Source organism: Epinephelus fuscoguttatus, linkage group LG9 (assembly GCF_011397635.1).
Source record: "Epinephelus fuscoguttatus linkage group LG9, E.fuscoguttatus.final_Chr_v1".
NCBI classification, from domain to species: domain Eukaryota; kingdom Metazoa; phylum Chordata; class Actinopteri; order Perciformes; family Serranidae; genus Epinephelus; species Epinephelus fuscoguttatus.
The window spans coordinates 19,124,277-19,142,522 of record NC_064760.1 but is presented as its reverse complement, the minus strand read 5'-3'; the positions used below and the strand labels follow the sequence as shown (position 1 = coordinate 19,142,522).

The 18,246-nt window shown below is 41.7% G+C and overlaps 1 protein-coding gene across 1 annotated transcript; it reads left to right on the top strand.

Annotated features, from left to right (window-relative positions):
• The first annotated feature begins 6,583 nt into the window (after window positions 1-6,583).
• p2ry4 (pyrimidinergic receptor P2Y4) lies at window positions 6,584-15,493 on the top strand. The gene is made up of 2 exons (XM_049586471.1): window positions 6,584-6,861; window positions 10,633-15,493. The coding sequence occupies exon 2, from the start codon at window positions 10,665-10,667 to the stop codon at window positions 11,757-11,759; it is 1,095 nt and encodes a 364-aa protein (XP_049442428.1). The 5' UTR covers window positions 6,584-6,861; window positions 10,633-10,664; the 3' UTR covers window positions 11,760-15,493.
• The last annotated feature ends 2,753 nt before the right edge of the window (window positions 15,494-18,246 follow it).

Here is an 18,246-nt window from a genome sequence, read left to right as displayed (position 1 = left end):
AAGTATTTTTTGCCACAGAGAGACTGAGATAGTTATTATAAGTGTCTAAAGTGTCTCTTTAGCTTTCACATGATCCAGTTTGTTTGTTATTGTGTCCAAGTCTTGCTCAAGAAGATGCCTTGTTCTGAAATCTCACAAGACTTGACTTGTTGCAGGAAGACAACGCTGGAAATGCAAGCTAGAGGCAATAGTGTGTTGTGCTGGAGTAGAGTAAGCGTAGATTAAGCCCATTTCAGACCAAAGATTTACAATGAGGTCAATTAAAACATGCAACTACTTGCAATGCCCTGTTCTGCAACGTTCTAAAAACCTGCCGGTTCACACCAATGCCACTAGATGAGCTGGTGTATTGTCTCTATGCAACAACTCTCTGTACTTCTGTTCTGATTTCCAGCTTTTCAAGCTTATTTTTTGTCTGAATATAATTTGTAGCTTCTTAAAATATGAATGAGGATAGTGATTGTGAGATACTGGCTACAGCTGCATTTGTAGTAGTGATGAAATATAAGTACTTAGTCAATGAGAATGCGTGTGTGTGTAAGGGGGCATAACATACAGTGAGCAGCAGCAGTGACCCGGCGTCCGACACTGGCACACATGAGGACGGTGGGGACAGAGCACCTGCCACAGCAAGCAAACACAGCATCTTCATTTATTATGACTTGATCAGCGGACTTCCCTTCAAGTTGTTTGGCTGTAGAAACAGATGGTTTTAGAACATAAAGCTCATCATCTGTAGAAACAGATGATGAGCTTTATGTTCTAAAACCAGCCGCCAGCGATTTGACCAGCTGAGTTGCAGGTGACACCATCAGCCAGCTTGAGTCGAGCTAAGACGGCCAGGTCACACCAGTGCAACTTTTCTCTGCAACATTCTGAAACGGTTTTGTCTAGTTGCAAATCTATGGTCTGAACTAAGCTTAAGTCTCGCTCAAGAAGAAGTCTCGTTCTGAAATCTCACGAGACGTGACTTGCTGCAGGAAGACAACACTGGAAACCCAAATTAGAGGGATTACTGTGTTGTGTTGGAGTATAGTAAAGGTAGCTTAGAGATATGGACAATAATTTAGTTGATTTAATAATGTGGATGAGGCCTTTGAATTCGATGGCCGCCAATATTTATATGAGCCAGAGTGTGCGGATAAAGCGCTCCGACCAATTCAAAACCAGACAAGAGGAGAGTGACAACAGGCAGAGGAAGGTGAACCAGCTGCTACAAGGAGCCTGAGCCTGTCAGTGGCAAATATAACCACTTTTAATGGACAGTAATGATGCACAGTTGCCCAATCTGATTACACTGCAGGTAGTGCACAGCTACCATCTGCAGCGGTCCCTCTAAATACTGGACAAATTTCAAAAATTGTTGTTCACATTAGTTACTTAGACACAAAAACGTGGTATATCAGGTCCAGGTTGAAAAAATGTTAAAGTTACCCTTTAAGCATTCTCGGAACCCATTGGCTGTATTCGGCGTCTGACTTCCGGCAGACAGCGATTCAGCCTCTGGGGGCAGACCCCCGATTTTTTGTCATTCCGGTTTGATTTGTGCAGAGGAGGCGAATTTCTGTTTCCAACTTCCGTTTATATATAAGTAAATATGCTGAACCATTGCGATGGATTCAGAGTTTGCAGTGACGCCAATTATGTTCCGCCTCGTTAGTTCACCACACTGACTGTTTAACCTGGCAACAACTGCAGCCGGCTCAAACGTGATTGGTCAATATCACGCGGACTACAAACAGCCTACAACCAGAAACCAGGGCTCTTCCGCTCTTCTTCCAGAGGCAAGATCTCCGGGGTTTGCCTACAGACTCTACATTCACTGAACATAGAGTCTGTATATAGAGACTACCCTTTTAGTGCTTTAGCCAAGCACCCCATAGTCTTTCTATTTCTTTAATTTTTATGAAATAGTTAGTTCTTCTTGAGAAGTGCATGGTTGACTGACCAAGAACCAAATGCTTTTCTGCTGTTAAACAACTTGCACAGTTATGATTACATCAGTTAAATCTGTGAATAGAGGGTGACTGACATGAAGTCAATGCACAAACATGTGAGAGCTGTATTTGTCAGCTCAGTTTAATAACAGACCACATGTGTTTTTCCTTGTAACATTCAGTTGAGGTAGTTACTTATTAAGGCATGACCAAACACATTGCTCTGTCCTCTGACAGCAGGTACACACTGACTTGAGTGATGACATCAGCCGTAGGGGTGTGGGAGTTTTTTGGAAACATGCAAAAAAAAAAAAAGGCTTTAAAGTATTGATTTTTTTGTCTTTTAGAACATGTTTAATTGGATAGAGGTTTAGATTGACATAGATTTTGGGTGTTTGAGTAGCAGCATGTTTTAGTAAATGATTATTGAATTATGTTTGAAATACATGCGCATATGTTGACACGGTAAAGTTTAAATATCCTCTCCGGATATCAAAACCACGTTGAGCAAAAAGGTAAAATTCCTTGTTAAAAGATCTTAATATCCTTCTCATTTTAAAGTCCAGAGTCTCTGAACATGTAAATATCTGCCATTTTGAAAGTTTAACTCAAAGGTCCAGTGTGTAGGGTTTAGGGGATATACTGGCAGAAATGGAAAATAGTATAATGAGTATGTTTTCTTTCTTTCTTACTGTGTTTTCATTACCTTAGAATGAGCCGTTTATATCTACTTAGGGAGCAGGTCCTCGTCCACAGAGTTCGCCATATTGCACTGCCATGTTTCTACAGTAGCCCAGAGTGCACAAACCAAACACTGGCTCTAGATAGGGACATTAGCGCTTTCATTTTCACCTCTGCCACCATAGTTTGCAGCCTGTCCACGACACGCAGCGTCAGAAAAACACTGATTTGTAATGTTAAACTCCTTTATTTAGTGTTTTTTTTTATGGCTTCAAATCACTTGGTCTGCTTCTTTTGGAGAGGAGACCTCTAAAGGTTGATTCAGCTCCCAGTAAAAACCTCTTGAACAATGAACACTGAAGGAATTCTGACTGTGAGAAGCTTCAGCTGGTTGCAATCTGTCATCCTCACTGCTACAGATGCCACTAAATCCACCTAGACCTTACACACTGGACCTTTAAAGCTCTCCTACCCTACTGAAAAATCAATTCTTAGTGTTTGTGCACTGGAGATTACAGATTTTCACACAACCTTTGTCATAGTTATATAATAAACCAAACCAACTAGTTATGAAGCTTTGTAATTACACACATGTAACAACATGTCTGCTAATATCAAGCTCTGCACACACATCATTCTGCACAGTAAAAGGTCAAACATCCAGGATAAGTAATAATTAGCAAAGCACTTGATGACAAGTTAACTCAGAGATTTCAGAGAAAAAAAGTTATTAGCAATGGACAGATCAGCTTTGTTTGTATGTTGACATGTTTTCCATCTGTGAGGAGCTGTAAACTGACGCTGTGCTTTGAATGAGTTTCTGAAGAAGAACATGCTTTGTCAGTGGCCCACTCACATTCCTGACATCTTAACCACAGAAACCCAAACAGTACACAGACACAGAAACTCGCTCTGCTGCCTGCCACCAAGCTGACACACACACACACACACACACACATACACACACACACACACACACACACACACACACACACACACACACACGTTCTTACTGCATCTATGGGGTGAAGGGATCTGGACTTTCCAAATGTAGGGTATTTGCTTTCACCTCAATTATTTCTCAAACTTTTACTCATCATATCGGGATTTCAAATCATTTTATTACGCTGAAGAATATATGTTAAAGGTCCAGTGTGTAGGACTTAGGGAAAATATTGGCAGAAATAGAATATAACATAATAATTATGTTTTCTTTAGTGTATAATCACCTCAAATTAACAACTGTACTGTTTTTGTTACCTTAGAATGACTTACATGACATAGGCAGTGGGTCCTCGTCCACGGAGTCTGCCATGTTGCACCAGCATGTTTCTACAGAAGCCCAGAACGGACAAACCAAACACAAGCTTAAGATAGGCCCATTTGTGTTTTCGTGTTTTTGTGTTGGCCACCATTGTAAGGACAGGTTAAAACCTCCTGAACAATGTAAGCTGAAGGAATTCTAACTAGGAGAAGTTTCAGCTGGTTGCAGTCTGCAGTCCTCATCATTTGATGCCATGAAATCCCCCTAAATCTTACACACTGTTTCTTTCATTTAACAAAAGTGCCAGGATTTACCTGGTGTTAAACCTTTGCTCTTTGCATGTAAACAGGGTCATATTTTACGTCTCTGTATTGACCATAAAATGGTCATTTAAGTCATATGTGTTTATAGTCGTTGGGTTATTGGAGGGAATATGATCTTGTTTGCGTCTGTGGGTCAATCAAACTTTTGGTAACTTATTAAGTGAGCACCTCACCTGACCTCCATTTATCATCCGCCTCTGACACCAGCATCGCTCATCCTGCCTGCTTTTATATCTTTATGATCAGCTGTTATAATTCCACTCCTTATCATGTGAATCTTACAGAAAAGCCTGAGATGACAAAGATTACAGAGGAGACACACCAGATGAACCCTCCCAGCTCCAGAGAGCAACTGTTGGGTTTTATAATAGCTGTATGGACTACTGTACAGCTGTGCAAATATTAACTTCTAGAACATTTCAGCATTGAGTGCTAGTAAGTGACGTCATGGGAATGACACAGGTGATATTAATGGTGGCAAACATGGTTACATATTTTATTTGAGTTAAAGTGGCAATATCACCATGGAGCTCTGCTCCAAGCTCCACAGGTAACCATTGTTAGCGTGCTGCTTCTTCATGCAGTGGCGCCCCCAGACAACCATTCACTCTCACATTCACACCTATGGGCAATTTTAAGTCTCTGTTAAACCTAACCTGCATGTCTCTGGACTGTGGGAGGAGGCCAGAGAAAACCTACATTAGCCACTTTTACACTGTCTATTCAAAGCAGGTATATCGCACCATTATGCTGCCTTGCCGTCCTGTGTATAAGGTGCAATTGCAGAAAGTGGGGATAAAGTTGTCTCGCCTCTGAGCTGTGAACGGAGGTAGTAACAGCCCCCAAACAAGGTCTGTGTGACACATAAAGCCAGAAAGATGTGACCATTGGAAGGAGGGGGGATGTGTGTCATTTTGATTACATATTATGTTGACGACCACACTGCAGGAGATTTAAAAAGCAGCTGTTAGCAATTAGCGGCTAACTCAAATGTCCACAAATTGGGGAAACAATGAGATTCAGGGGCTCATTTCCCTCCCAGCAGATGACAAGATCAGCCGCCATATAACAAAGGCAGTAAATGATTGTGACCGACATGTTATGCCATTGTTATGGTTTAGAAAGTGCTGCTGACACATGTTATATGTCACACTTGAGGCCAACACTGTTATCTTACATATCATGCCTGTCCCGCCTCTTTTGATTGCGGGATGCATTTATTTGAAAATAGCAGGTTTGTGCATTTAGTCCTTCTCAAGCAAATGCAGGGATTTAGGAACGATGCTTCAAGTGAGGATTGGGATTTATGCAAATCACATAAAAAAATGTTTAAACGCTTAAAGATCCAGTCATTACTAAAACTGTATGTCATCGAAGAGAGACAATAAAAACTAAAGTTATGGTCTAAGTTGTCACAGTGAAATTTAAAGTGTGTTGATGGATTCATGTTGTCAACTCATACATTGTACCACAACAGAGGGGGGGCAAAAATGGAGACAGTATGGAAAGGTTTCATTAGTACCATCCACAAGTTTTCACAGTGGAAATGGAAAAAATGTGAACCGAACCAAACTGTACTGGACTGGACTGCTCGGTGGAAACAAGGCTTTAAAGACAGTAATATTGGCCTTGTTTCCACCGAGCAGTCCAGTCAGTCGGTGGAAACAAGGCCAGCATTACTGTCTTTAAAGCCTTGTTTCCACCAAGCAGTCCAGTCCAGTACAGTACGGTGGAAACAAGGCCAGCAAGCCTTGTTTCCACCGACTGACTGGACCGCTCGGTGCAAACAAGGCCAACATTACTGTCTTTAAAGCCTTGTTTCCACCGAACCGAACTGTAATGTTGGCCTCAAATTATTTTTGCCAGTGGGGGAACCAGCAAATGTATCATTGGGGCAATGGCCCCCCTCTGGCCCCCTCTGGCCCCCTCTTGGGGGCACCACTGTCATCATGTGCTGTATGCAAGTATGATTTTAGTATTGTGGCTCCAGCCTGGGTGATTTATTTCATAATATTGCATTAATATCATGAGCACATCATAAATTAGAGAATAAATTATATTAATAAGGTTTATATTTATCTCTGAATTGTTGTGGAAGAAAACAGTAGCACAATCATCATCTTTCAATTACTGCACACATTTTAATCCAGACAATTAAAAGAACATAACTGGAGTATTAAGAAGTTATTTATTTCTTTAAGTGTAGAAGTAGGCTACATGAGAAGCTGCTGTGAGGGAAAAAGTAGCGTCGGAAGTCAAACTACGGAGTGGTGTTAATGAGTAAATGAGCTCCGTAAGCAGCCTCACGTGGTTCACCAAATTGAAAGTGACTTACACACTGAGGACTGGGCGGCAGTTTTGTCCACTCAGCAGAGAGACTTCCCATCTCAGCCGTGCGCTTTCTGCTCTCTATGTCCCTGCGCTCAGTGTCTCTGCAGCGCTGCCATGGACTCAGACACCACTCTCACCGATAAACAACTTTGAGTGTGTTTCTAATGTTTCTAATGTTCGCAGTCAGGACGGCTCAGGGACGAAGCAGGGGAGACAGAGAGGAGAGTAATAGCAGCTCGGCTGGAAAGTTACGAGGACTTCTGTGTGGCACCGGAACGGATCCAACCAGCCCGACACCAGCTCTGTTTTTTGGATCCCGGTTGGGGTGAGTAACCGCAGTGTCACGGTTACTCGGTTCTTGTTTGTGACCGAGGAGAAAGTTGTTCAACACCAGTTAAACTGATTATTTTTGACTCAACAGCGGTGCAGAATAACTAGTACATGTAGTACTTTAGGAGCCTACTGTATTTAAATAGCCTACAGTTTGAGTTACAAGTACTTTAGCCGAGAATTTACACTTTATTACTGTTACTTAAAAACCTCTTCTCCAGTGGTGGACTGTAACTAAGTACATTTAGGCTGCTCAAGTACTGTAGGCTTCTTAATGTACAGTTTTAAATACTTTAATTTTATATTACTAAATACTTCTACTCCACTACGTTTTAGAAGCTACTTTTGTGTAGTATTGTATTATAGGCTACTTCACTACAGTTATTAGACCTTAACTTAAACTAACTTTACCTACTTTTCAGATTAATAATACTAAATGTAATTAATAAATAAATTGTGATGCTTAATTATAGATGAAGACTACAAAAGCTACCCAGCTGCAACATTAAAGTGATTATCACATTAATGCATCACTAATAACCAAAGTCTAATAATATATTATAGCCTACATTATTCTGAATTATTATTTTATGCATGAAAAATATTTTAACTTTTGGTGCTTTAAGTGTATGTAAGTGATGCAAATACGTTCGTACTTAAAAGTGAAATGCAGATGGGCGATCACTGTTGATGCTAAATGTGGTCAGTTGAAGCAATGGATTCCTCAGCCTCAGTGTGTTCCATATTGAATGACGGAGCAAGCTGGGTTCTCCCAGGATGCCTTGCGTTTGACCTCCTGACATAGTGTTTGATGACAAAAATACCCGCTCAGTGGTCATCTGCCCTCTGAGCCCTGCTGGTCATGGACATCTTTTCCAGTTTAACTTCAGGATTCTGAAGAGGGTCATCAGCACACCTGGGTCCAAGTGAGGGGTAAAGCATGTTTGTGTAGTAACCCTCACAATGTTGGGGACAGCCCTCAACAACAGCTCTCAGCAGGTTCTGGAGGGTCCCCAATAGCTGTATCGTATTTTTACAGCTGCAGCCTCGGCCTCTCTCTGCTGCATTTCTTCAGCTATATTCTTTGTCTCAAAAAAGTACGATTGACTAGCTGAGTCAAACAAATCATTATATCCTCATCCTTAACAGCAGATGACGGGCTGTCATTTTCAACTCTGGAAACGTAGTTAGTTTGCAATACAAGTGAAGAAAACTAGGAAGTTTGGGTTCTGAGCTTGAGCATGCCCCCTGATTACCCAGACGTACCTGAAATAGCCTGTAGTTCTTTGTTCCTCCAACTACGTCACTGTCACGTTGAATGACGGCGCTGGATGCAGGAAGAACTACAGATTTTACAGCTGCAAACTCAGCTTTCCTGTTCAGTACAGCACAAACTTAGGAATTTATGGCTTCAGTCGACTACATTTACCATCAGCACTGATTGGACATTAACATAAAAGGTGGTTTTCCTTTAAGCAGAATTTTGAATGTAGTACTTTAACAAACTGTAACAAATTATTCATTCACTGAGGTGTTGCTATGTTTTTCTGAAGAATCTGAATACTTCTTTCACCACTGTCAAACACAGACAACAAAATTAAACCTGTCTCCTCAATGAATGAATTATATACCAAGAACTAACAGTTATTTTCATTATTGATTAAGCTGTCAATTATATTCTTGATGAATCATCTGTTCTATAAAATGCTAGAAAATCATAATTTGCAAGAGCTTAAGGTGACTTAAACATGCAACAGTCTTATACCCAAAGAGATTCAGTTTCTAGTTATATAAATCAGCAGCAGATACTTTTGCTTGAAAAACAAATGCACTCAAATTGTCTGTCAAACAACACATCAATTTATCGGGGCACCATTTTACTTTTAAAGGTCCAGTGTGTGGGATTTATGGGCATCTTAACTATGTTTTCACTGGTTTCTAATCACCCGAAAATAAAAATCATTGTGTTTTCATTACCTGAGAATGAGCTGATCCACGACTGCCATGTTGTTTCTATGGTAGCCCAGACAAATCAAACTCTTGCTCAAAATAAGGCCATTTGTGATTTTCGCATCAGCCACCATAATTCTTCTACCTGCTTGACATACATAATATAATATAATAAAAATATTTATTTGTATAGCGCTTATCTAAGCAAGGTCACAAAGTGCATAAAATAAGACAACAAAACAATATGGAATATAGTGTGTACAGAGGCAAAAATAGAACAAAAAGAAACAAAACACAAAAGTACAAATCGGGCATTAAAAGGGAAAGCTTACTTGTAAAAGTATGTTTTAAGCACTGATTTAAAAACAGTTATACAACAGTTATTTCCGGCCCTGCAATCTGATTGGTCGAGAAACAGTAAAACCGTGACGATATTGGACTACAACATCACGGTTATTTCACTGTGTATGTATCACTCCGCCTCACAGCTGATTATAATCAACAATCAAATCAAAACTGACGGTTAGTGTCAGTTAGGTCAGCAGTTGCGTTGTAGGCTAATTAATTCATCCACTGTCAAACAGCCAAAAATATGGATTTATTTCCTAAAATAAGTTTTGAATTGAACTATGAATGGTCATCAGAGGAAGATGAGGGAGAGGAGAAACTGAATCCATCTGAGCACACATCCAGGTTTGTCAGTGTTTCATCAGCGGAGCTCAATGACTTGGAGAAAAGCAACATACTGTCAGATCAGAAGGCAGAGTCGGCTGTGCCTGTGAAGCGACAGTCCACCATGCAGTCACCAGAGACTTATTTCACCGGCTGCACAATTAATGGAAACATGCAGACAAATGTGTATAAAGAGTAAGTGCCTGGCGCACCATGTCTGCGTTACATAGCAACGGTGACAGCGGAGTCCTGAGGGAACTATTTTTGTTGGCGGAAGACAAATAAAATGCTTAAATTATCTATTTTGTCCTCATTTTTCAACGTTTCTTAATCAGCCTTCCTTATTTAACTGTTGAACTGAGGCACGAGGCCGCAGGCTGAGTGCCGAAGACAATCACAGCCGTGACAATATCACAGTACAACATCACGAGCTCGAGTGTGATATTGCTTAAGTAATGTTCTAGCCAGTCTAATCTCAGGCAGAGAATTCCAGAGCTTTGGGGCCTTGACGGCAAAAACCCGGTTACCTTTAGTCACCAGCCTTAATCTAGCAACGGCTAGTGAGAGTAGGCTTGAGGATCTCAGGTCACGAGTTGGAGCATAGGAAGTCAAAAGCTCAGTGTTATAACGCGCCGCTAAACCTTGTTGAGCTTTAAAAGCTGCAGCAACCTGTGCATGTTGAAGATGAGCTGCTGAAGGTTCACTGAGGCGTGTAAACAGCGCATTACAATAGTCGAGGTAGAGAATACAAAGCCATGATTAAGCTTTTCTAGGTCAGGAAAAGACACAGCTGATTAGATTTTGGTAATATCTCTTAGGTTTAAGTAGCAGGATCTAATGAGATTATTGACATGTGGTTCAAAGTCCAATTGAGAATCAAAGGTGATGCATAAAGTTCTCGCTGTAGATTTTATGTTCGTTGCAAGAGGACCAATAAAGGGTTGTTATTTCCTTGTTAGGTGATCAGGGCCAGAGATTATTACTTCTGTCTTGTCTGAGTTCAGCTGCAGAAAATTACAAGTCATATGGGAGATGTTTCTAAAACCTCGAAGCTAGATGCCAATAAGTCCTCCACACAGGCCTTTAATTAATCTACATGTGCATTTTCTCTATAAATAATGTATAAATCTTCTTCCTTTTGAAGGGTCAGTCACCTGCTGGCTTAGTCACATCACCATGGAAACGGTCATTGGCAGCCCTGAAACGCAAAACCAGTCGACAGTGTTCATCGCAATCTTCAACTCTAGCTGTCGCTTTGATGAGGAGTTCAAATACATCCTGCTGCCTGTGTCCTACAGTGTGGTGTTCGTGTTTGGCTTCATGCTCAACGCTACCGCTTTGTGGTTGTTCCTGAAGATGCGTCCGTGGAATCCCAGCACAGTCTTCATGTTCCACCTTGCACTGTCCGACTTCCTGTACGTCCTCTCCCTGCCCACCCTCATCTATTACTACGCCAACCGCAGTCACTGGCCCTTCGGAGTGGCCGCCTGCAAAATAGTGCGCTTCCTCTTCTACGCCAACCTCTACTGCAGCATCCTCTTACTCACCTGCATCAGCGTGCACCGCTACCTGGGCATCTGCCATCCAATCAAGGCGCTGACCCTGGTGAAGTCCCGCCATGCCCACCTGGTGTGCGGCATGGTGTGGGCTGTGGTGAGCGTGTGCCTGGTGCCTAACCTCATCTTCGTCACCACCTCCAGGAGGGACAATGACACCCTGTGCCATGACACAACCAGCCAGGAGTTCTTCGAGGAGTACGTGGACTACAGCTCTGTCGTCATGGTGCTCCTATTCGGCGTCCCGTTCCTGGTTATCGTGGTGTGTTACTGCTTGATGGCGCGGGCACTGTGCCGGCCAAGACGGGGATTATCTGCCAGCAAGCAGAGCGCCGCCTCACGTCAGAAGTCCATCAAGCTCATCATCGTGGTGTTGGTGGTGTTTGCAGTGAGCTTCGTCCCGTTTCACATCACGCGGACGCTTTACTACACGTCCCGTGTGTTAAATCTTCACTGTGAGTTCCTCAACATTGTCAACTTTACTTACAAGATCACGAGGCCGCTGGCGAGCATCAACAGCTGTATTGACCCAATTCTGTATTTCCTGGCTGGGGATCACTACCGGTCCAAGATGATGTCTGTACTAACAGGAAACAGACAGATAACAAGCAGTCAAATACCTGAGCAGCCACAAACACAGCCGAACAATAACCAAGGCATCGCTCTGCACTATAAGAACCCAGCCCTTAATGCCAGTGGAGATTTGGAGAGATAGTGGGAAAATGTAAAGTATTAAACATGTATTAAACATTATGTATTCAGTATTCCTGTTATTGCACTGAGAGGTTTGGAAGAGAAGCAGTTTACTGTAACATTAACTTACAGTATTTACCTTCACTCCATCTAACTTCTGTAATAATGACTGTGTTTAACAGACTGTGTTTCAGCTCCCCTCACTTTCTTGAGGTTATTATGTTTGTAAAATGAAGTTAAGTCAGTAAAAAATAATCTGTACCCTTTCCTCAGCACCCAGTCTCCTACGACAAATGGATTATTACACCAAACTCAAGTTATGATTGACAGTGTTTGTGCTGCTGTACACTGTTCCTCTTTGTGGGGAAAGATGTTGCGCATGCAGAAGAAAAGTTTTACTATCAGATTACAGGAAGAGAAACTGAAATATTGGGTTAAGAGAGTTTGACACCAGTGGTCACAGGTGAACTAAAGAGAAGTTCATCCCAAAATCAAAAATACATATTTTTCCTCTTACTTGTAGTGCTGTTTATCAGTCCAGATTGTTTTGCTGTGAGTTGCAGAGTGTTGGAGATAAGGGACATAGACATGTCTGCCTTCTCTCTAGTATAATGGAAATAGCAGCTAGTTCTCATTCCTAGGGCATCAAATGTGACATCCATACTGAAAGCAGCCTTCGGCATTAATATGAGATGCAGCGGCCAGTGTAAACCCATCCATGGCAATAGTTAAGAGCAACTGATGTAGTATAAACAGTGATCCCATGGCCATGGAAAACCTGGACAAGTCATGATTTTGTGAAGTTTATTGTTACAGTAATCATCCGGGGATAACCTCTTGCATAATGTAATATAATGACACATTTATTTTGCGCAAGTTAGCCGTTGACATAACGTAGCTCTAATATGTGTAAGCTTAGGGCTGCATGATGTATCCTTACAGCATCGACATTGGATGTGCAATGTCAAGTGACCAAAGTAACCCAAAAAACTTACACAGTTCTCATTTTCCATGGCTTACACCAGTCAAACCCTCTGCTATAAGTTGTTACATGTACTGTATGTGTGACAGTATAAGTGTATGTATAACGGCGGCCTTTGTTATGGGAAGCGACGCTCTTCTGCATGCTTGTGTGTAGAAAAGTACCATAACCAACCTGGCAAGTGCAGCAGACACAGTGAGGTACATGTTTTTTTGAAATGCAAATTTCAATATGTGTCTTTGAAAAGTCATGAAAAAGTTTTGAAATTGTGTCCATGAAAATGTGTGGGAACCCTGTATAAAGACTGATAAAGTCCAGGCAGGGTGGGAGGAAGGGGAGGTAGATGGCTCAAACAAAACCGGACCCTCACCCGGGGCAACCACAGTTTGTTTACAGTGTGAAATCAAAAGTCAATGTTGCTTTAATGTAACGTTAGGCAACTTAAAAACAGTCGTCACGCACTGACATCACTCGTGACATATTTACGTGACATTACGTACTTATATTAACCCCAAACATGTTTTTTTTTCTAAAATTAACCAAGTAGTTTTGTTGCCTAAACCTTACTCACGACCCTTTTCACAACATTAACCCTGAGTTGCGATGTGCTTCAGCTCTGTGGCCTTCCTGTCACTATGAGACACAGAGGAGACGTGACAATTCAACGGTATTTGACAATTTGGGATTAGAATGTGTTGGAACTATATGCTAAAAGTGGTTTCCTCCTACCGAACTATACACACTAATCGTATCACTGTGCACAGGGAAGTGTGCATCTACTGCTAGCTCACCTAGCTTACTGAGCTAGCTAACATTACAGCTCAGCTGAGGAGGACGTCTTTATTGTTTTCATCTCACACTTTCACGAGCATCTTGTCTGTGAATAAATGCACGCTTCCCTCTGCGCGGTGATATTATGCTCATAACCCCAAATACAGCTTGCAATATTTGAATCTTTGGAAACATCTGTATTTTCACAGGAATTTTAAATAATGCTGTGAGGGTTTGAACAAAATTTGCCCACACCACATGAGTTGTGACTGTGCCACAACTATTACTAAAAATAAACTATGAATAAAGTGATACAGCATATTCACTTAAAACTGAATTTGTAACTCTAGACCAGAATTCAACTAAGCTACTTCATTGGAACTATCCTTCTTTCTGCATTGTGAAAGAGTTAGCGGGTGTAGTCCGGTAGAAAGAATATAGTTCCTACATGAAACTGCTCACAACAAAGTCTGTTGATCTTCTTGAGTAACTGGGTCATGATTTGTGGAAAATGACATTAATGTTGGGTTAGGCACCACAAGCCGAGTGCCATCTAGTTCCATTATATTAGAGGGAGGGCAGATGTCTTTACGGCCAATATCGCCAACACTCGGCACCTACCACTTAAATAATCTAGAATGATAAATAGCACCACAGGTGAGAAAGGGAAAAATATGGACTCTTGCAGTGTGCCTTTAAAGTAAATCACGGAAGAGTCAGTCAGTGAGTTGTTATCATCAGTTGGACGCTTACTGATCCAAATATTGAAGTTGATGTCTGACCGAAGATGACAGAGAGTCTGGCTATTGTCTCAGAAATGAGGCAATAATGAGGCAATCCATCCTGTTGTATCAACAATGTCTGTGTGTTACCCAGAAACTGCAGCTACAGTAAGTGTAGCTCCTGATCCCAGCTGTTTTAGTCCTTCAGCTTTCACAGCTGTCTTTTGCTCAACTGTGGAGAGAAGCGGAGGGACCAGGCTGGACCAGACATCTCTTTTCAAACCTCCCACGCCTCATTTGAAGGATAAGGGATTTTCCTTTTGACTCGTTTACCTTTGGGATTGATACACGGAATTTAAAGCCCTTTTTTCTATTGGTAATTTACGCTGAACTCCTAAATGGCTTTGCAAGATGTGAAAGCAGTGTTGGAAAGTTTTACTTCATGCTACAGAGTGGCCCTCCACCCTTGTTTTTAATGTTGACGTATAAACCACTGCTGCAGCAGTTGTATTCTTACAGCTCTGTGCCACTTGGGTTTCTCATGCTGTCAAGTGTGAGTGCTATCTTTGGAGATGTTTTTGTAATTACAGTTTGATGTGTATCATAAAGTGTTACCTCATGAGTTTGTGGTGTTTACTATGTGTCACGTATCATGAGCTGATCATGCAACGAATGTTTCCTGTCTGGTTAGTATGAAATCCACCACGATATCATTAGGCTTTAATTTGTTTGTCAACTCACCCTCACTAACCTGCTGTGACGTGAATAGGTAGAGCTAATGTTTGGGAAGTGAAAGTATTACAACAAATACAAAATTATATTTCACTGAAAGTCCACTATCAGCTATGCAGAGTGAGAGTCCTGTGAAAGCTGCAAGACACGATAGGCAAACAAAAGCCCCACCAGAGTGGTGTGAAAAAGTCTTAAAAGGTTATCATTTCTTTAAACCATTCAACGGCAAGAACATGATGCAGGCTCCTCTTTAGGGCGCTGGCTAAATAAAAACTGTAACTGATGAAAAGTTTTATGTGGACAGGATAAGGATCAGTGGATACACTCCTAAATGTGAGATTCTTACCTTTGTTTTTATGCTTAAAGTCTCTTTAAAGGTCCTGCCTGTCAGATTTAGGGGGATATATTGGCAGAAATGTGTGTGTTTTATTTAGATAATAATCACCTGAAAAATAAGAATCCTTGTGTTTTCATTACCTTACAATGGGCTTTTTATGTCTGTGTACAGAGCAGGTCCTTATCTATGGAGTCCGTGATGTTGCACTACCATTTTTCCACAGTAGCCCACAACAGAGAAACCAAACTGGCTCTAGATGGGGCCACTTATGTTTTCATGTTTTCCGGTCAGCCACTGTAGTTCACCTACAGGCTTGGCACACAGGAGACGTTTCAGCTGGTTGCAATCTGCAACCTCAGCCACTAGATGCCACCAAATCATACAAACCACACCATCTAATGTATACTTTATATTAACTTGCCTTTTATGCAGATTTTATAATAACAATATCTTTGGAAACTTAAGGATTTTGATAGGACTCTAAAGTAATGCTGTGAGGGTTTAAAGAAGCGTGTCCACATCACATGAATAATGACACAAAAGTTATCTGTAACTAAAAATAAACTACAAAGAAAATGATACAGGTTGTTCACTTGAAATTGAATTTATACTTCTGGGGCTGAGAAATGAGGCCAACATCGAAGTGAAAACTGCAGTTCCTCAAATAACCACCTCTTATCATGTCAAAATGCCCAACTTGAGAGCAGAAGTTAACATACACTGAACAAAAATATAAACGCACCACTTTTGTTTTTGCTCCCATTTTTCATGAGCTGAACTCAAAGATCTAAAACATTTTCTATCCACACTAAAGACCATTTCCTCACAAATATTGTTCACAAATCTGTCTAAATCTGTGTTAGTGAGCACTTCTCCTTTGCCGAGATAATCCATCCCACCTCACAGGTGTGGCATATCAAGATGCTGATTAGACAGCATGAATATTGCACAGGTGTGCCTTAGGCTGGCCACAATAAAAGGCCACTCTGAAATGTGCAGTTTTGCTTTATTGGGGGAGTCTGGGGGGGTCAGAAAACCAGTCAGTATCTGGTGTGACCACCATTTGCCTCACACAGTGCAACGCATCTCCTTCACATAGAGTTGATCAGGTTGTTGATTGTGTCCTGTGGAATGTTGGTCCACTCCTCTTCAATGGCTGCGCGCAGTTGCTGGATATTGGCAGGAACTGGAACATGCTGTCGTATACGCCGATCCAGAGCATCCCAAACATGCTCAATGGGTAACATGTCCGGTGAGTATGCTGGCCATGCAAGAACTGGGATGTTTTCAGCTTCCAGGAATTGTGTACAGATCCTTGCAACATGGGGCCGTGCATTATCATGCTGCAACATGAGGTGATGGTCGTGGATGAATGGCACAACAATGGGCCTCAGGATCTCGTCACGATATCTCTGTACATTCAAAATGCCATCAATAAAATGCACCTGTGTTCGTTGTCCATAACATACGCCTGCCCATACCATAACCCCACCGCCACCATGGGCCACTCGATCCACAACAGTGACATCAGCAAACCGCTCACCCACACGACGCCACACATGCTGTCTGCTATCTGCCCTGAACAGTGAAAACTGGGATTCATCCATGAAGAGAACACCTCTTCAACGTGCCAGACGCCATCGAATGTGAGCATTTGCCCACTCAAGTTGGTTACGACAACGAACTGCAGTCAGGTCGAGACCCCGATGAGGACGACGAGCATGCAGATCAGCTTCCCTGAGACGGTTTCTGACAGTTTGTGCAGAAATTCTTTGGTTATGCAAACCGATTGTTGCAGCAGCTGTCCGGGTGGCTGGTCTCAGACGATCTTGGAGGTGAACATGCTGGATGTGGAGGTCCTGGGCTGTTGTGGTTACACGTGGTCTGTGGTTGTGAGGCCGGTTGGATGTACTGCCAAACTGTCTGAAACGCCTTTGGAGACGGCTTATGGTAGAGAAATGAACATTCAATTCACAGGCAACAGCTCTGGTGGACATTCCTGCAATCAGCATGCCAATTGCACGCTCCCTCAAAACTTGCGACATCTGTGGCATTGTGCGGTGTGATAAAACTGCACATTTCAGAGTGGCCTTTTATTGTGGCCAGCCTAAGGCACACCTGTGCAATATTCATGCTGTCTAATCAGCATCTTGATATGCCACACCTGTGAGGTGGGATGGATTATCTCGGCAAAGGAGAAGTGCTCACTAACACAGATTTAGACAGATTTGTGAACAGTATTTGTGAGGAAATGGTCTTTTGTGTGTATAGAAAATGTTTAAGATCTTTGAGTTCAGCTCATGAAAAATGAGAGCAAAAACAAAAGTGTTGCGTTTATATTTTTGTTCAGTGTATTTACAGCCCAGTAGAAAAAACAGTTTTGGCCACTGTAGCTAATATCAGCATTCATGATAACTGTACAAAATAAAACACTGGCTCTAATTTTCAAGTAACTCACCTGTTTACATTTTATCAAGGCTTAAAATTATGCACATTCAAGGATGGGGCTGCTTGAGTGACAGGCTGTCTGTGAGGCATCACTACAGTCTATGAGTCAGATTCACCCCTCACCCCTCCACAGCTCCATCTTCTTGTCCAAATATGGTCACTTCTGGCTCCAAAAAACCCAAGGTGGTGAACTCGAGGCTTCAAAATGGTAGTCCACAAGCCAAGGGGTGACATCTTGTCAGCTACGTCTATTATTTATGCACGCTATGCTCAAGACCAGAATTCACCAAAACCACCTCATTGTAAAAGTCCAAGTAGAAACCAATAGAATGATAACAGCAGTGCAGTAGCACCCAGTTATGAACTGAAGGATTATAATAATCCAAATAAATAAACTAATTAATAGTTAATCCCCATGAAAATGTATACTATTTTTTACATTTGCAATGTACAACAAGCCAATAACCATTGGTTGATTGCTGCCACTCACTCTGGGTCCTTTTGCTCAAAACTGAAG

What these genes read in the sequence shown, in the direction of transcription:
- p2ry4 (XM_049586471.1), top strand. Translation starts at nt 10,665, where the DNA reads ATGGAAACGGTCATTGGCAGCCCTGAAACGCAAAACCAGTCGACAGTG.